Here is a 20,708-nt window from a genome sequence, read left to right as displayed (position 1 = left end):
AGCAAAACTCTGCACTGTACTCCTCCTATATAATATACTGGTGGTCCCCAGTCCCCACAATAAAGCAGTGTGAGCACAGATATATGCAGCACACTGAGCACAGATATGGAGTGTTTTTCAGGCAGACAACGTATACTGGTGGTCACTGTCAGCAAAACTCTGCACTGTACTCCTCCTATATAATACAGCTGCTCCCCAGTCCCCACAATTAAGCAGTGTGAGCACAGATATATGCAGCACACTGAGCACAGATAAGGAGCATTTTTTTCAGGCAGAGAACGGATAACACTGGTGGTCACTGATCAGCAAAACTCTGCACTGTACTCCTCCTATATTAATAATACAGCTGCTCCCCAGTCCCCACAATTAAGATATAAGCAAGCACAAATATTTGCATTAACAATGAATAAACGGAGAGGACGCCAGCCACGTCCTCTCCCTAACATTTCCAATGCACGAGTGAAAATGGCGGCGACGCGCAGCTGCTTATACAGAATCCGAATCTCGCGAGAATCCGACAGCGAGATGATGATGTTCGGGCGCGCTCGGGATAACCGAGCCATACGGGAGAATCCAAGTATGCCTCGGACCCGTGTAAAATGGGTGAAGTTCGGGGGGGTTCGGTTTCCGAGGAACCGAACCCGCTCATCACTAGTCAGCATGTGTATTGTCAACATAATGGCCATGTCCACCTTATGAATATGGACATGATGAATGTCAATAAAATATACTGAACCCTTTTTGTGTGTTTGAAGATTGTTGTGTAACAGTGGGGAAGTGCACCTAGACTTCTCAGCGGTAGAGCATTCCCATTAGAATCATAGGACAAGACTTGATTTCCGCCAGCTCAGCAAATGGCTATGTGGCCTTCTGCACGGAAGGTAACACAGCAAGTAGCACTATTATACATTTTTACAAAGCTCTGAAAAAGTAGAATTGCTCTGTTCTAGACAAGGAATGATCTCCTTCTGTCCAATTCCTCATCTCTGAAAAGCACAACTGTCTTGCACGGCAAAGCCATGTGCATTAGCAGAAGCCTTGGGCCACATGTGCAAACTGAGTTGCACAGTATTTCCAATGAGTGGTTTTCGTTGCACTATGGAAATGTTTTGTTTCGTAAGTGAGACCTATTCATGATTAATTTGGCTTTATATCATAATAACATTATCATTGGTCACACTCAAAGCAAGCATTTACTTTTATTCTGATGTAACTATGTCACTAGGACAGCCTTATGCAAGCCATGACTCTCCAGCTTTTCAATATTTTCTTTATCTACAAGGCTGAAGGTTGGCATGGTATGCATGGATGTACATCCTATATTTGCTCTAGGCCCTTACATGGAAAGTAGCACAAATTATTCATCCAAAAATATCACTGCAAGGCTGGCATGGTATGCTGGGATGTACATATTCTCTTTGCTCTAGGCTCTTACATGGAAAGTAGCACAAATTATTCACCCAAAAATATCAGTACAGGTAATTGTGTGAAAATAGCATGTCATTGCACCATTTACATTCATAATTACTCATATCCCAACATTTGGGACCTGGGTGTTGGGATGTAGTGCACATGTTCAAAAATGGGACATAGCTTCCTTGGGGGTTTGATGGGCAATCAAGCCGCAGGTGCTCCTTTGGCTGGGGTGTGCCCAACACTTTCAGAGCTGTTGGGCTGACCCCTTCCTCTCCCATTAGTGTTTGGAAGCATCACAAAATTCCATTCACTGTTGCTCTGCTGGAGCATAGGGATGGGTATCGAATGGTTACCCATTAATGGAGCTATCAGTGTTTTACATCAGTGGCATGAAGCCAATGATTGGAATCTATCAATGGTTTGCAGTTGCACCATTGATGAGCATTCCTGCTTGTGCTATATGACAGTCCAAGCAGGGAATGGGGGGCAGAAGCTACACAGAGCACGAGGAGGCAGAGCTATGCACCATGGCTAATGCTCTGGCAGAAAAAAGCTCACCATCACCACATTCTTTGTCATCAATAGTGGAGAACCTTTGGATCTATGCCATCAATAGCAAGACCATCGACCATCATTGGAAAATGGTTAATGGCCATTATGACTTCTACCGCACCATCTTCTCCCAATTAACACCTCTGCAGCTCCAAGGACTGAGAGGTCCTTTTCCCTCGCCAAGTGGATGAACTGCAGGCACCATCAATCTCATATCCAGACCCCGCGGCCCTGCCTGCTGATACCCTCCGGCCACTTCCACTCCTTCCCTACATTTCACACGGAACAGGAACCTGCACCTCCTCACCCTCGGAGACCTGCCCTGCTCTCCTAGCCCCTGAGCACCAAAGATCTGCTCCCTCACTTTTCTGGCTATCTGAAAGTGCTGTGGATGTGGAGCAGCATTCTGCCTCCATCTTGGTGGGGGTCCCCGCATCTGCTTCCTCCAGGATGAGTGCTGCCTGAGACCACCCAGCTCTCTCTCTCTCTATTCTCTCTCTCTCTCCATACCACAGCTCTATATACTTTATATCTCCAGGTCTTCCTTCCTTCCTTCCTTCCTTCCTTCCTTCCTTCCTTCCTTCCTTCCTTCCTTCCTTCCTTCCTTCCTTCCTTCCTTCCTTCCTTCCTCCCTCCCTCCCTCCCTCCCTCCCTCCCTCCCTCCCTTTCTTTCTTTCTTTCTTTCTTTCTTTCTTTCTTTCTTTCTTTCTTTCTTTCTTTCTTTCTTTCTTTCTTTCTTTCTTTCTTTCTTTCTTCATAAGTCTATCATTATGTCCTGTGTTCCCCTGCACTACAGCTTGCCTTGGGGTCATCGCAAATGTTGGCCAGTGTTTCTTAAAAATTTTAGGGGATGGTGGTTTCTCTACTTCACAGCGGCGTCTATGGATCTTTTAAGGTTCCACCTCCACACTTTCACCTGAGGGTCAGGAAAGTGGGTAATGGTGGTGGAGTAGTAGGCAGAAGATTTGCCTAGGATGCCGTCCAGTTGCTTCCTACTGTTCTGCATTGTCACCCATTTCCCCTGACTGCATAACACTAACTTTTGCCAAATCTGCACAGCTGTCCTGGGAGGGAGTATATGGTCACAATAACTAGGCTGCACACACCGGAACAGCTCTTTTTCCTTCCTTTTTAAGCTTGCAGTGCATAACACTGTGATGGTCAACCTGACACACCCCAAAGCCACTCAGACTTCCACACATGCCTCCAGTGCCACTCAGATCTCCTCACATGTCCCCCATGCCACAGTCCTCCTCACATGTCCCCCATTGTCAATCAGACCTCCTTACATGTCCCCATATGCCACTCAGTCCTCCTTATATGTCACCCTATGGCACTCAGACCTCCTCACATGTCCCTCTATGGCACTCAGATCTCCTCAAGTTTCCCATGTCACTAAGACCTCCTTATATGTCCCCCTATAGCATTCAGGCCTCCTCACATGCCCCCCTATGGCTATCAGACCTCCACACATGCCTCTCATGCCACTCAGACCTCCTCACATGTCCCACTTTGACACTCAGATCTGCTCACATTTCCCCCATGGCACTCGGACTTCTCCACATGTTCCCTATGTCACTCAGACCTCCTTACATGTCTGTGGCACTGACACTTCCTCACATGCCACCCTATGGCTCTCAGACCTCAAAACATGTCCCCCAGTTCCGCTCAGACCTCCTCTCATGTCCCTCTATGCCACTTTGATCTCCTCACACGCCCCCCCCCCCCCCCCCCCCATGTCACTAAGACTCCTTACATGTCCCCCTATGGCACTCAGACCTCCTCACATTTTCTCTATGGCACTGAGACCTCCTCACAAGTCCCCCTTTTCACTAAGACCTCCTTACATGTATCCCAGTGGCACTCAGACACCCACACATGTCTCCCATGCCACTCAGACCTCCTCACATGTCCCCCTATGTTATTCAGACCTCCCCACATGTCTCCCAATGCCACTCAGACCTCCTCACATGTCCCCCTATGTTATTCAGAGCTCCCCACATGTCTGCCAATGTCACTCAGACCTCCTCACATGTCCCCTTATGCCACTCAGATCTCCTCACATGTCCCCATATGCCATTCAGACCTCCTAACATGCCCCCAATTGCCACTCAGACCTCCTCACATGTTACCCCGTGGCATTCAGCTCTTCTCACATGCTCCCTTATGCCACGCAGACCTCTACACATAACTGCCATGCCACTCAGAACTCCTCACATGCCCCCACATGCCACTCAGACCAAACCAGGTGCCACATAGATTACCCCACATGCCACTCAGACCGCACCACATTTAGTAATAACTTCTATGAAGGCTAAAATGCAGCTCTGCATGTAGCAATACTGCAACATTATCAAATACAGATATGGGGGTAGTGTCGCTACTACTATTACAGAGGCTTCTGGTACGTTTCCCAGTACTCCTGACTACACAGGAAGCGGTAGGGGGAATGGGCGAATCAGCAACCAGACACAGAGAACCTCAAGAACCAAACCATTGATGGTTACAATGTCCAGTTATACTATTCCCATCCCTACTGTTTAGACATTCTCATGTACAACAAATCACGTTTGGTATGGAGCGGAGAAGAGCACAGAACAAAGTCTTAGGCCTGTTGCTCACCGCTAACATACTGTAATACTCTGCATCTCTGACTGAAGAAATAACATATAAATCCCATTATGCTGCCCCCTTATCGCATTTCCACTGCAATCTGGGTACAATATTAGGCCCCAAAATTGCATTGCCGTATACAATTATACAGTACCACCAAAATGTATTACTGTTCACTCGCAGGGACAGAGGCTCCGAAAAGGAGTTTGTCCCTGCAATGAGGCGTGAGGAGACCACATCAGGATCTCTTCACTCCTCTAACTGGACTCCTGCGAATGCGAAGTCTACTGACCACGCATGTGCGGGAGTCCTTGCTGGAGAGGGTTCCAGGAGAGCTCTGATGGTTAATTTTGTGAAGTGTAGTCCACAGACTACAGCAGTACAACGACATCTTCAGATGGCGTTAGCTATGGGGCCAAGCTTGGTAAATCAGACAGCATCGCATCCCCCATGGAAACCTATGGGAACTGCAGCTGGTGTCGTAATTGAAGGAACCATTCAGAAATACAGTAGGACGCCATCTGATCCAGCTTACTGAATGCTGCATATTACAGTTCTGCCCTAATTCAAGCCATGTTCTTGGAGTAATGTAGTAACCTCTCAAACTAAAGTATTAATGGAAAGTAAATATACAGAAGCTATACAGTACATGTACAGTATTTAGTAACGCATCTCACTGTGTGAACCAAACTTTAAGTGAACTGAACCTTAATTAATCAATTTGGCAATTGAGATAAAGCTTTACACAAAAAAATAGTTAATGACTAATGCACAGATGTCATTATACACAATAAAATGAAAAGGAGTTTTCTCCAGAATAGCTGACAATGGTAATCAACATACATATTATTATTATTATTATTATTATTATTATTATTCTTATTAACAGTTTTGTATATAGCGCAGCATATTCCATTGCGCTTTACAATTGAAACAACTGTAATTGAACAAAACTGGGTAAAAACAGACAGACACAGAGGTAGGAAGGCCCTGCTCACAAGCTTATAATCTATGGGGAAATAGGCATAGATACACAAGGATAGATGCTACCTATTGCATAATGGTCCAGCCAGATTGTAAAGGTTCTTAATCGGTTGTATGATATGGTCACCCAGCAACGTTGGCCAAGGATCAGGAGGATGTGAAAGTGAAGACAAGATATGTGAGGTTATGTGTGGACTGTACAGAGGGGATGTAATTAGATAGGAAGGCACAGAAGATTATGTGGGTGGGTCTGGAATTTGATAAGCTTGTTTTCTGTAGAGGTGAGTTTTCAGGGAACGCTTGAAGGTTTGGAGACTAGCGGCATTGGCGTTTCTATAATGGGTGCAATATGTGTGGTGCACACGGGCACAGGGGGGTGGCCCGCACCGCATACACTGCACCCATATTTTAACACTCACTTTTCCTGTGTCAGGTGCTGCTCTCGCGGTGAAAATCGCAGCCAAAATGGCCACCACACATGCGCAGTAGCCAAATGGGTCTCAGAAGACTACTGCGCCGTGCAAAGGAGGGGGCCCACCCAGAGGTGCACACAGGCCCCTCCTCTGTTATAGCACCCCTGAGTAGAGGTGAATTTTATTGTGCATGGGAGGGCATTCCACAGAGTGGGTACAGCCCGGATAACGTCTTGCAGTAGTGAGTAATGAGTGTGGATGAGAGATGCAGATCTTGTGCAGAGCGGAGAGGTTGGGTAGGGAGATATTTTGAGATGAGAGAAGAGATGTACATTGGTGTAGTATGGTTAACAGCCTTGTATGTAAGTAAAAGTATTTATATAGAATACGGTAGAATACCGGTAACCAATGGAGGGACTGACAGAGTGGATCAGAAGACGATGAACGTCTAGCTAGGAAGATTAACCTCTCATCTGCATTTAGAATGGAGTGTAGTGGTGAGAGCCTATTTTTGGGAAGAACAGTAAGGAGACTATTGCAGTAATCAATGCCGGAGATAATGAGAGTATGGATTAGAGATTTTGCTGGGTCTTGTGTAAGGTATGGTCGTATTTTGTATATGTTTCTTAGATATATGTAACATTATTTTGAGACAGATTGGATGTGGTGAACAATGGACAGTTCAAAGTCATATAATTGCCACAACTACAGATGCCAGAATCGTGCGTCATACAGTGTGTACACCAGGCATTCCTGGGCAGTGAGTGGGAGTTGGCTAAAGAGAGACATGGACATGGACATGGACTAATTATGGAGTGTCGTGGATGTGTCGGGGAAAGTGGTGGTACACTGACACTCAACTGTTCGCATAACAGGCCACACTCAGATGGAGAAACTGAACCTACCACAGGGCTTGTGCAAGAATCCAAGGAGCGATAATAACACACCAATCGGAATTTCAGCACCTATGGACGCTGACAGTGGGCATCTGAGTTCTTGCACATTCCGACACGTATGTACATCAGGGAAGGGCTTTTTTGTGGCATTTGTATAAAGTCCCAGGTGGGCGACTGACAGTAGACACAGCCGCACACCTCTGAATCAGGCCCATTAAATCCATTTAATCTCCTTTCCAGCATCTAACAGTAAAACAGAGTAGAGATTTATACTGCCCCATATGGAGAGCACACAGGTACTATACAATAAATGATACAGATCAGGAAGAGAGAAAAACAGGAACATGTTCTATTTCCATCATCTGTCTCTGTAAACCCGTGTTCGCTGTCAGTCCATCTTTCCATTCACAAAAATGTTCATTTCGTACAATACTATAAAGGTTAAAAGTCTATGAGGTATACGTAACAGGGTATGATTCCTGTGAACCAGTGTAATTGCGACGTCTAAGCGAGTAGGTTCTAAGCGAGTAGGTAAGCGAGTAGGTTTTAAAACTGCATAATTTAAAAGGCTAAACCAGGTTGCTTTTGCCTTTTACATTATTGTAGCTTTAAATCTACCAGCTTAATCGTCAGAATAACGCCAGCTCACTTAAATCCCACTCTATTATATATATCCCTGTAAAACATCATGTGTAGTTTTAGTAGCAGATATAAAACCTGTCTATTTTAATAAAGAAAATGAATCAATAACTTTGCACTTATGTATTAACTAATATTTCTCTAAAATAGTAATATAAAAAAGGCATTATTTTAATTATTTGAATGCTAAGGGAGATATTCAATTAGTGCCAAATTTTCCAACAGTTGGTAAATCAGCACTAATTCGACCTATGTGTATTCAATAGCAGGACTTTTGGATTCATTTTCGCCCATGCCTATTTGTTTTTGTTTGCCCCAAAATTTGACAAAACGTGTGTATCGGCGGCAAATTCGTCAATCCACGTGGTTTTCGCCCGTGCCTGATTTTTCGACCAGTGGAAAAAACGGCACGGACATTGAATAGGTTGAATGTAAATTTGACCTAAAAAACGGGTGAAGAGTGCAGTTTTTTCAACTGGTTGAAAAAACGGCACTAATTGAATACCCCCTTAGTGTTAAAAACAGCATCATCTTGTAATCATACTCACTCATTATCATAACCCCTTAAATCCCATGTTGCCCACTTCCACATGTCTGTATAATGCTTTGACTTCAAATCAGAGGTGACCTTGGCATTTTATATAAAATGTTGGCAACTACTGTCACACAAAGACCTAGAACACCTAGGTGACTCATCGCGCCCTACGGGCGCTCTACAGCTGCGGTTGCAGGGGTGCTGCGGGTGGGGGAAGGGCGTGTGCGGGGGTGCCGTGGGTGTGTGTGGATAGGTGCGAATTAGATGCCCTGTGGGGGGCCTCCCCCAGCCACCGGGCACCGCCATTGTGCACAGCAGAATGGCTCCAAATATGGAGGTGGCTACATAGAAGGTGTGACCCTCCCTGCATCCAGTGTTGCAATGCCTGCCCTGAGCAGCGAGGGTAGGACATCCTCAGCCCCCAGACAGCCTGGCAGTAAGCCGCAGCATCCCCCTCTCTTTCTGGCAGGGGGGGTGCTGGGTGACTGGTGGGCAGGGGGTGGCACCAGAGAGGGGACAGGGCGAGCCCTGTGTGACACCTTCCACTCCTCTGCTGCTGTTTTTTCCTCACACCACAACCCTCCCCCCTTTGCGGATGTATGAGTGGGAGGACCTGACTGGGAACCTGCTGCACCAGGAGAAGCCGTGGATGGGCTTTGCGAGGGTCAGGGGCCACAGCCTCCCTTCTGTGAATATAATGGCAGCAGGCGTGTGGGAGCCGGGGCCTCTATGCGCACACAATGTTTCCGGACCAGCACGGCAGGGGCAGGGAGGGGAGCTGCTGCAGTGCATTGCTCTCTGCTGTGTAGCACGCTGAGCAGGCGGCGGAGCGCTGCGATTGTGCTGCAACTGTCACGCTCACGCAGCACCGCCATTGTTGCTGCTGTCCCCGTCCCGGGGGTCCCCACATGCACGGCCACCGCTCCGAGGACGGAAAGAGACGGACGACAAACGGACAGCTGCCGCCCCCTCCCTGCGCCGCTGGATCGCCGCTCCCCCTTCCTCGCACGCCTGGATCCTACATTGCACCATCTCTCACTCCCATATGTAGCCTTATTCTCCTGATCTACTACAGCCGGCAATCCCGGGTATGGGTCCTATATATTAGCCCAGATCTGTGACTCATGACTCAGACTCCGCCCAGCGTTAGAAAATGAGTCACAGAGTCACAGATCTGGGCTACTATATAGGAGATAACCAGGATACACTGGACCCTGGATCGTGTCTGAAAATCTTCTGGAAATCAATGGATGGCAACAGAACACAGGAAAATATATTCTTTTTCCACATTAAGAGGCTCATGCAGAACTTTCTTGTTTAGCATATTGGGGGTCATTCCAAGATGATCGTAGCTGTGCTAAATTTAGCACAGCTACGATCATTCACACTGACATGCGGGGGGATGCTCAGCACAGGGCTATCCCGCCCCGCACGTCAGTGCCGCCCCCCCCCGCAGAAGTCCAAAAGCCTCGCACAGCGGCGATGCCTTTGCACTTCAAGAGTAGCTCCCGACCAGCGCAGCTTTAGTGTGCTGGCCGGGAGTTACTCATCGCTCCCTGGCCCGCAGCGGCTGCATGTGACGTGACGCAGCCGCTGCAGCCCGCACCCTGTTCGGTCCGGCCATGCCTGCATTGGCCGGACGGCGCCCAAGAAACGGCAGCCAAACGCCGTTTCTGCCCCCCCCCCCCGCGACGGGCATGCGCCGGCGCACTGCGGCGCATGCACAGTTCTGACCCGATCGCACCGCTGCGATAAACTGCAGCGTGCGATCGGGTCATAATGACCCCCATTGTACAGTGCATGCTCACAAAAAAAGTGTGCTTCTGCGTTCACATGCAGATCTAAGACACTTGGAGAAGCAGAAGGGAGTGGGGAAGGGTCGCTCAAACACAGTCTGGGTATAGTAAGGGCATGTTTGTGTAACTGTGAGTAAGGCAGACCTGTGTGAATACACAGGTGCGCCTGTCAGTATCCACTTGCAGCTGCTTGGTTGCTGATGCAGATAGAAACTGATGAGATATCCACTTCTGATTGGCTGTTTGCGGTCTTACCTCAGAAGCTGGTAGTGCTTTCTCCTATATTACAGGATTTTGTCGTCATGGTCTTTCAACCAAAAATGAAAAGGAAGATTACACCTGCTGCATTACAGAGGGTTTCCTGTTCATATCATGCCTGACAAAAAACTGGTGCGTATGATGCTGGTGTTGAATTTTGAGATGCTGTTTTTCTGAGCCTGATTTTTGGTCAATTCTGGGGGTTCAGTATGAAAAACCGGCGGCCGGGATCCCGGCCACCAGTATGCTGACCACGGGGTGAGTGCTAGAAAGCCCGCTGTACTCGCCACAGGTTATATTCTCCCTCTATGAGTGTCATGAACATCCACAGGGGAGAAAAGTTAAATCTAAATCTCTCTGCACATGTTACATCTGCTCCACCTGCAGTACAACATGGTTTTGCCCAGTTGCTAACTTTTTTGGTTTGCTAACAACTCTGAATAAGCCCCTTATTCTCTCTGCACATGTTACATCTGCCCCACCTGCAGTGCAACATGAAACAAACCTGAAAACCCCTCTGAGAGTGGTCATGTGCTGACCAATTACCAACATGCCCATAATATGTACATACATACATGCATGATCCATTCATATCTCTACTATATACTAGGCATACATATTCATCCTACTACAATAATCACATACTGATGTGACCAGTACATATAATCAAGTTTAGTAACTCTCTATCCTAATAGCAAAACGAAAAAAATCAGATGTACTAGTAGCTTACACTCAGCGGATGCCACCATTTTGTAGGCTGGTCGCATATGTGGACTATCAATTCATTGAGAGCTAGTGATATAATTGAAGGATGAGGCATAAGGGTAGATTTACTCATACTTACCCACTTTTATGTCCCCTCCTCCGGGAGGGGGCAGCCTGGTCAACGCATAGGGGGCGTGGCCAACAGGAAGGCGTGCTGTTGGGGGGGTGGCACAATCACGTAATCATGGCTCCGCCCCCTACTATACAGTGCCGACAAAACAGGCCGTGTATTGCGGGGGTGGGGCTATGATGATGCGATTCAACATGAGTCGAATCATCAGTTCCCCCTCAAACCGCCCACTTGTGCTCTATTATGGGCGGCCGAGAGGAGTGCCAGGAACAGTCAGCGGATGCAAGAGACTTGCCCACCTTTCCAGGGGGCCGGGAAAGCCACCCGATTTTTGGCAGCCTCCTGGCCATTCGGGGAGGGTAGGCAAATACTAAAGCTTATAGTAACCAACCAAATAGATGGTAGCAATCATTCTATAATATACTAGGTAAATAATAGCTAAAATCTTGTTGGTTAATATGGGCACACCTCCACATTTCCTTTTTATAAGCTTTAATAAATCTACCCCATAGAGGTAAAGGTAGCAGTCTGCAAGCTGCAGACAGTCACAGGATTCTGTCGATTTCGCTCCTAGATTTCAAGTGGTAGTAATTTTAAATACAAATTCAGGTTGTATTCGCTTTTTTTTTTTTAAATATTGCTGCTTTAAAGCTAGGCAAAGTCAACAAAATCTAGCACCTGCCTACAACTTGCAGGCTAGTACATTTAACCCAGAATGTGACATGTTAAGGCCTGTATTCACGGGCCGATGTGGGAGAGATGTGTGCTGAGCGAAGCGCTCAGCACACATCCCTCCCCCCGCTCAGCACAGCGCGATGTGTGCTGAGCGTGCGGGGGGAGACGAGGGGGGCGATCATTTCACCCAGCAGGTGAAATGAGCGACCTGCTAGATTGGCCTGCATGGCAGGTCAATCTAGCACCAGCGATAGCAATGCGCAGGGATGCGCATCGCTATCGCTGTGGGGGGTACACACGGAGCGATCATGCTTAAAATCTAAGCAATCTAGTCAGATTGCTTAGATTTTAAGCAGCGATCGCTCCGTGAGTACCCCCCTTTAGGTTCCGGCATCATGAATTACACAATTGCTGCTGCCACTGTGTATAAGCAATGGGTACACTTTCACTATTTATACTGAGATAAGGAGAAGAAAACACATATAGAGACTACTGTATGTGTATATTCGCAAAGACAGCTCTGTGATACTGGAGTCAGAGAACAATTGTGGTGCTGCTGTAAATGTAATTGGTTCTATTATAATCCATCAAGTGCTAGGCCGTGCAATACATTTCTCAGCAGTAATAGAGGATTTGCTTTTTATCTGTTCTGTGGATGAATTAGGAGTGAATTGCAATAGACAGTTTTGCTGACTCCTCTATGGATATCATTTTAATAGTGTATTAATATAGGCATGATGGCTCAGTTTTGTTGCAATTTCCCCATTCATACATAATGTAGACGTATTGACAAAAGTAATATTCTTGGTTACTCAGTAATGAAAGCACACTTATACCGCTTTCAGATCGCTAATGCCGGTTCGACCCAGCATTGGACTCTGAGAGCTGGCTTCCCGACCAGGCATATTGCCGAGTCAGGTTGCCATCAGGGGCGGAGACCACGGCGTCATCAGGGGCGGCGCTAGGAGATGAGGCACCGCCTCTCCCTATGCCGTGAACGGGTACCGGGTCGTATCGACCCGGGAAACCCGTTCCCAATGCGCCTGACCCTTCTTTATTCCCAAGTCGTCATAGGACTTCGTCAGGGGGTGTGTTATGACGAAATGCATTGGGTGTGGCCAGCGGGACCTGTGACGTATTGACTGAATTTGTCTCATGTCCGTGGTTTGTTCCTGGTCCGAGCCACTGTAAGAGATTTCAGCGGCATCTGGTGATCCACAGCTGCGGCGACTGCCGTTGGTCAGCTTTCCAGAGGCTGTACACAGTTTAACATTGAGCTGTTCACCGTAAACTGAAATGTATGTGAGCTGATATTTGTAGTAAAGCACTTGAATTTTATACTCACCTTTGCGCACTCCATTTTTTATCTTTATATATATATATATATATATATATATATATAGCCCCATGCTTATCTTACTGCGATGAGGCATGCTGCATGGCGTGCCAGGCTGCGACAATTCGCAGACAGCGATCGCTTCATTAATTCCTTTAGGAGGGCACCAGGGCAAGTGTGATCCCGTTAGTACGGATTGCCAGAGTGCTGGATTTATGCTGTATATATATATATATATATATATATATATACAGATGGAGCCGCACTCATCTAGTGCGGCTCCATCGCATAGAAGCTCTCCCGGCGTGGCTAGGCGATCCGTCCGCCTAGCCACGTTGGGAGCGCACAGAGAAACTCCCAGGCACAGACGGAGTCACGATTAGCATGGCTCCATCTGTACAAACACACATATATATATATATATAGGCACTACTGTGTGGCATAATGTGTGTAAGGGGCTCCAGTGTGTGGCGTAATGTATATAAGAAGTACTACTGTGTATCGTAATGTGAATAACGGACATTACTGTGCGGTGTAATGTGACTAAGAGACACTACTGGCTAGTGTAATATGAATTGGGGATACTATTGTGTGGCCATGCCCTTTTTTGGGCACACGCGTCTTCCGTATTTCAAATAACGGTTTAAGGGGGGAAAGGGGTGACGGTGCCTGTCCCTTATTTTGCTAGGGCCGCTTGGACCCCTAGATACAACCCTGACAAAGAGCAACATGTTCCTTTAATTTATTCACACAGGTTCTGTTCCTAACTGAAGGTTTTTTTTCTCCCTTACTTGGTTTTAAGTTATTACATTGTCTTTAACAAACATCCAGAATCTCACGGTCCTAAAGAATACACCTACGATGAAGCTCTCTAATTCCATGTTTTATTCATACTAAGCTTAGCAGTAAAAACAGCGTATAGTTTTAGTCAAGCCCAGATTTCACACTAGGCTCAGCAGGTGTGTGCTTAGGGCTATGGATGCTGAAATAAACCTTTTATCTGCTAAATTAATACATCATTCCATTTTAAGAAAAATGTAGCTAGCAAATGAGACCAAGAAACTGTTTTGATTTTAAGCAATAACCTTACTGGGATGGTGGACCAGATGACGCTTCATGGTCTATTTATCAAGTGGTGATAACCTTATAACCTTATCTCTGGCTATTTTACAGAATAAAGAGGCTTTCATCACTTTGTGTAACCTACGAACAAAGATTTATCATGCAGTCCCTTTAAATTCATAAAATATTTGGTCCCCAGCCCCCCATAGTCTCTTATGGGGACTGCGATTATCCAAAAATGTATCATTACTCTCTAAGTTTTGTAGAAACATATCATCTTTCTTTCTTTCTTTCTTTCTTTCTTTGTTTCTTTCTTTTCTCATTTTAACTCCTCCCATTGAGAGTACTTAATTATTGTGTCTGCTATATTATATGAATTATATCTAAAAATCATCTATCCACATGACTTAATTCATAGTTCTATTTGGACTGCAGCAGAAAATAAATGACTACATTGTACTGCATTTATTAATAACACTGTCTAAATACTGTCCTTTTTATGTATATGACATGTCACTAGATTATTATATTGTATACACACAGGATCCAGTTAGCATACAGTTGTTCGGAATGCCGGCAGACAGAATACCGGAGCCGGAATCCGCATACTGGTCAGAATCCCGGCAGCGATCACAATGCCAGGGCCGGAATTTCCGACTGTTGCCATTCCGATTATATGTATGCCGGGGAGGGTTTGGGTTAGGCTGCGTGAAGAGGGTGGGGGTTAGGTTCGGGCACTAGAGGAAGGGTTAGGGTTAGGCTGTGGTGGGGGAGGGGGTAGTGTTAGGCTGAGAGGAAGGAGGGTTAGGCACTGAAAAGGGAATGTTGGGGTTAAGCACTAAGGAGGGAGGAGTAGGGTCAGGGATAGGGGGGAGGGTTAGGGATAGGTTGCGGACGGGGGAGGATTAGGGTTAGGGGGTAGAGGGAGCAGGTGTCGGGATTCTGTTTTTCAGGATGCCGCTGTTGGTCTTCTGACTGCCAGCATCCCAAGCACCGGGATCTCATTACCATCCCATACAGATAGGTTAATGCATTTAGGGCGGGATGTACTAAACGGAAAATGCGGTAAACTCTGTTTACCACATTTTCCGAATGTACTATATCCCCCAGCCGCCAGGTCAGCGCTGCGGCGGGGTTTGCCAGCTTTTGCTGGAGATACCCCATAGAAGTCTATGGGCTTCTCTCCGCAGCGCTGTGTGAGGTATCCGATCAGAACCCCTCCTAGCATGCCTCACGATCGCCCCCGTCACCCTGAGCATGCGCAGACTGACTCCCGGGGCCGAATCCCGGAAGTCAGGCTGCCGCTGCGCATCGCGGAGTACAGCTCTTATCAGAAGAGCTGTCCTCCGTAATGCTGATCGCAAATGTAAGTACATATGCGATCAGCATCGTGGCGATGGGTGGCGATTTGCATTAGTACATTCCCCCCTTAGTGCTAACACTCTCACAGCTATAAACTCACTATCCCTTCCCTTTCTCTGTGCTACCATAAGGCTAAGTATAGACACTTGTTTCTCCTGAGGTGTATATACTACTGTATATATTACTGATGTGCACATAAATGCATTTAAAAATTAAAAAAAAGCATAAAAGAGCAAGAAAACAATAAGGTGTACTGTAATTAAGTTAGTAGTCTTCATGTGAGAGTAGGAAGTAATTCAATGTTGCTAACATGAGTAGTATAGTAAGAATGCTAGCCTGCAAAATGAGAAAATGTTGGAATAAATGAATATGAATTCAGAAGGGTAGAGTAGACCTTTGTATGTAGACACCAGATACGCAGACACATTTGCACAAAAAGGAATGTGCTGCACATTTTTTAATTTATAAATGACCCCCATTGTCTTACTTGCCCTAGTTCAGTGACAGGCAACAGCTGACTCTGCGAGACCTCACCTGCGGCCCCCAGCTGTACGTACCCGCTCTGACTTATTCTCTTATGTCAGAGAGCCGAGTATAAGACTGGAAGTGAAGAGAGCAACTGGCTTCAACATCACCCAGCTTTCCCTGCACAACTTAGTAATATCATACAGTACATGTAATCAGAGGAGGAGGAGGTTTAGTCTGCACCATGCCTCCCTCTTTCCTCTGCAGGTAATGAATTGACTGTAAACAATTTTGAGGCTGACAGTAATAAACTGAATATATATAATAATGTAATTATAATTAGTGACTAATTAATTAGGTTACTGAGTTAGCAGTTGGAGGTCCTGTTTACTCCCTGCTAATGGGACCATGTGGGGTGGTCTGAGTGCTATGCAGAGGTAAACTGTGGATTATATGACATGCAGAGAAGTCTGAAGGGTGTTTTGGCATACGTGTGGTATCTGAGGGCATGTGGGGCACTTGTGGTGGGGGGCAAATACAATGTGTAGGCAATTAATGGAAAACGAGAGGTCTGAATGGAATGTGAGAACATGTGGCTTCATTTTGTGGCAAGTGGGGGAACTAAATCTTTCTTTGCTGACAAACAAAACAGATTGATATATTAATTTTGCAGAGAAATGTTGCTTTCAGCATCAGTGGCCCCTAGATACACACCTGTGAGTCTAGTGTGAAATCAGGGCTTGACTAGGACTAGAACATGTTTTATTGGTGAGCTGGGTATGGATAAACATAGCATTAGAGTGCGTCATCATAAGGATATTCTTTAGGTTGCTTAGATCGTGGATGATTGCTCCAGACAATTAAATATCTGCTAACTGCAGATGGCACTTTTTTTATTAGGAACACGTAAGACCTCAAGGACAGGAAAGAGGTAGAGGTAGAAACCCTTTAGTAACTGACATCTATATTATATAGGCTATGTGACACATTAAATCCGGGTAAGAAACAAAATGAGCCCACTCATGCACAGAAGCTGTATAATTAACGTACAGGAAAATGCTGCTATCCCTGCTGGTAGTACAACAGTAATGAGGGTAAACTGAACATGGCCAAAAAACATACTGTATGTTAACTTGTGATGGGCATGTCTGCAGTTTTGGAATACGTAGTATCTGAGGGTATGAGGGGCATTTTGGGGCAAGTGGGGTACAGACTGTGAGGGCATGTTGCAGGAAGTGGAAGGTCTGAATGGTACGTGGTGGCCTAAGGACACGTAGGGGCATTTTGTGGAAAGTGGTAGTTTGTGGCTATGTGAGGACGTAATTGGGAGGTCTTAGGGGCATTTGAGTATCACTGATGTGGTGTTGCAGAGGTAATTTGAGGCTCAGTTTTTGATTCTTGGGATTAAGGGGTATATTTACACAGTGATGGTTTTTAGAAGATTTAGCACGGCAATAGAATTAAATGTAAAACAAGACTATATATACTATACTATATATATTATTGCCCATCTTTGTTCTTTTGAATTTTGTTAGTAATTAAAAAACAGGATGAATCTTGTATACTATAAAGTCTATCTTTTGTGACTATATTTGACATCTTCTAAAAGGAGGATTGATAGTTTTGTTTTACTGGTTAGTTTGTGGTCTGTACCCACAGGTGACCAAAGGTATAAGATGAAGCAATATTCTATTTTTCACAAAACACATCAGCAGAATAATCTTAAACATATACAACAACATGGGATAGTTTACAGAATGTTAGCAGTCATACATAATTATAATATAGAAAAAGCAAATAGATAAAACCCAAACCATTATTCGCTTGTTACAGTATCTCCTACATGTCACACTTTGGGCTCAATTCAACCAGGCGGCGATATGTGAACTTATTTGCAGCTCCGGACTGGATATTTTTTGCAGTCCAACAGGGCTGCATACAAAAAACAGCGAGTCCATGGCGAGATCGGGAAGGGGGGGGGGGGTCCCATTGACACTGCCAGTGTGTTTCCACGCCGTGGCCAGCGCTTCTACTCTGTTGCACCGGCAATTGCCCCCTTCGCCCCTAATTGAGTTAACTCCTTTAAATTAAAAGTATACAAAATAGAAATTTCTGTATCTTATCCAAGATAATTCTTTGTTAAGAATTGAATTAAACAGTATCCTATCAATCCATGATCTATATAAATTAGCATAACAATGCTACAAATTTGCAAATGCTAAGAAATGACATATTATTTACAACTGCATTTGACATAGGATGCACATAGAGCAAAGCATGAAATGTCTAAATCGTATCTACTAAAGAGGGGTGCAGATTTTGCTTAAGGTGTTAATCGGAATCTTATACCGGAGGTTGCCATGGTAACGTTAGCATTTGTGCCCTGCCATTGCTGTTTCCACTTATCTTTCAAATGCATGGAAAAATAATTCTGCTCAATGCAGCAGACTGCTGTAACATTACGGGTGAGTACACCCTTGTATGTGTCTCGTTAAATCATTTTTGTTATGTGATGGTTTATTCAGAATGGTTTCGTTTTGCATGCGAGGAGGAAAACAGTTTCTCGGCAAAGATGGGATTCCTAAGGGTGGTCTGCGCATGTTGGGAGGGGAAGTCCCTTAACCCTTCAGATGCTAGTTACTCACAGAGCCCGCAGTTTGACCCACATCTTCTTGCTGGGGGCTGACTTCAGCTCGAGTGGAGAGGTGCATGCCTCCAGCAGATCTTTGTCGACGCTGGGCGACTCCATCATTCCTGCACAAAAGCAGAAAACATGTCAGTGACATTATTATAAGGATGTGTCTGACGTTCTACAGTCTGGTGGAAACTTAACAGGGAAACGTAGTGTTAAACAATGCTCCATTTGACAACCTCTTCAGCTACAGGATGAGGTGATCGACTGTATCTGTAATCGTTTGCGGAACGTATCTGTTCAATAGAGGCTGCTACACCACTTAGCTGATATTAAACACGTCTGACCAATACACTGAACAAGGGCAAGAGGCAAAAGGATGCATTAGGGACAGTGCATAGTTCCTATAAGCCTCCCAGCGATAAACAATGATGCACAAACGGTACCCAAATCACAGACTCTGAAACATACCATAACATGTATAGCAGGATCAACCTTTTACTACCAGGACGGCTATGAGAGCTGTGCCAGCAAGCAAGGGGTTCATGCAAATGATTTCCTCTCACATGTTCTGTGGTCTCCCTTGTGTCCTTCAGGGAAATCAGTCCATTCTCCTTGCGCTGTGATGGATAAATGTGGGCAGCAGGGAGGGGGACTAATAGCAGCAGCAATGGCATGAAGCAGGACGCCAGCCCCTTCTGCAGTGGGATCTGAACGCGTGTAAGTGAACGAGATAGAGTATGTTATACCTCTAATCCACACCAGAACCTCCCCCCGGTTACTCTAACAGGTTATCAGAGTCTGCACATACTATTCCCACCTGCCCATAAGGATTTATATGTGACCTGTAACGAGAGTCCTGCCCTCCCGCGATGCCACATGTGGCTGTCATGGCAATAGGACATAAACAACAGATTATATAATGGTCACCATAAACCTGCAATGCACCAAGGGCATAGAACTCAGCAATGAGCAGAATGTGTCGTATTATATCCAAAATTATTGGGTCATGTATAAGTTCTTAGCATATAACAACATGTGTAACCTAACCAGTCTATGAAATATTTTACAGCAGTCAATAAAGAGGTGCTACTGTGGCTTTACTGGTAATCCACTCATGAAGCATAACACACACATTTATAGAAACAAGTACATGACCTGTAGCTGCACTACAGATATATAGATATGGAGCTTGCAGCATTCAAAACATGTACTATATATATATATATATATATATATATATATATATAAAAAATAGGATTTTAATTACCTACAGGTAAATCCTTTACTTGTAGTCCATAGAGGATACTGGGGTCCACTTAGTACCATGGGGTATAGACGGGTCCACTAGGAGCCATGGGCACTTTAAGAATTTGATAGTATGGGCTGGCTCCTCCCTCTATGCCCCTCCCACCAGACTCTGTCTAGGAAACTGTGCCCGAGGAGACGGACATTCTTTGAGAGAAGGATAGATAAGGATAGTGGTGAGATTCCGAACCAGCACATACAAGAGGAAAGCCATGCTAACCAAACTTGAAACAGGAACAGCAACGGCTGAACCAACATTACTTAACCAAGTAACAGTGCAGGAAGAACGAAGCACTGGGTGAGCGCCCAGTATCCTCTACGGACTACGAGAAAAGGATTTACCGGTAGGTAATTAAAATCCTATTTTCTCTTACGTCCTAGAGGATACTGGGGTCCATTTAGAACCATGGGGATGTACCAAAGCTCCCAAACCAGGTGGGAGAGTGCTGAGGTTCCTGCAGAACTGATTGACCAAACTGAAGGTCCTCAGAGGCCAAAGTATCGAACTTGTAGAACCCCAGGCAGTCGCCCAGAAAGAACCCACCAACCTAGTAGAGTGGGCCTGTACAGATTTTGAAGCAGGTCACACAATGTTATTGGGATCATAAAGAACAAACAGCGAGTCCGTTTTTCTGTGACGAGGTGTTCTTTTCACATACACCTTCAAAGCCCTCACAACATCCAAAGACTTAGAAGAAGTAGCAGAGGTGTCGGTGACAACCGATACCACAATAGGTTGGTTGATGTGAAATGCGGACACCACTTTAGGAAGAAATAGCTGACGAGATCTGTGTTCAGCTCTGTACTCATGAAAAGTTAAAAAGGGACTTTTGTGAGACAAAGCCCCCAGCTCCGACACACGTCTTGCTGAAGCCAAGGCCAACAGTGTGGCGGTCTTCCACGTAAGATATTTTACGTCCACCTCCTGTAA

The 20,708-nt window shown here is 45.6% G+C and overlaps 1 protein-coding gene across 4 annotated transcripts in view; it reads right to left on the bottom strand.

Annotated features, from left to right (window-relative positions):
• PDE1B (phosphodiesterase 1B) overlaps positions 1–20,708 on the bottom strand; it is a 532,158-nt gene that overhangs the window by 491,407 nt on the left and 20,043 nt on the right. For 2 of the 4 annotated variants that reach the window (XM_063952207.1, XM_063952206.1), the window contains exon 2: positions 18,483–18,591. In XM_063952207.1, coding sequence (XP_063808277.1) covers positions 18,483–18,591 — 109 coding nt within the window. Of the gene's footprint in view, positions 1–18,482; positions 18,592–18,940; positions 19,189–20,708 lie in introns of those variants that run through there. The other 2 variants (XM_063952208.1, XM_063952209.1) reach the window with 2 other exon arrangements.

The sequence above is a fragment of the Pseudophryne corroboree genome, chromosome 2 (genome assembly GCF_028390025.1).
Source record: "Pseudophryne corroboree isolate aPseCor3 chromosome 2, aPseCor3.hap2, whole genome shotgun sequence".
Classification (NCBI taxonomy): domain Eukaryota; kingdom Metazoa; phylum Chordata; class Amphibia; order Anura; family Myobatrachidae; genus Pseudophryne; species Pseudophryne corroboree.
Note: the sequence above shows the minus strand (reverse complement) of the source record. Positions and strands in the feature narration are given on the sequence as shown.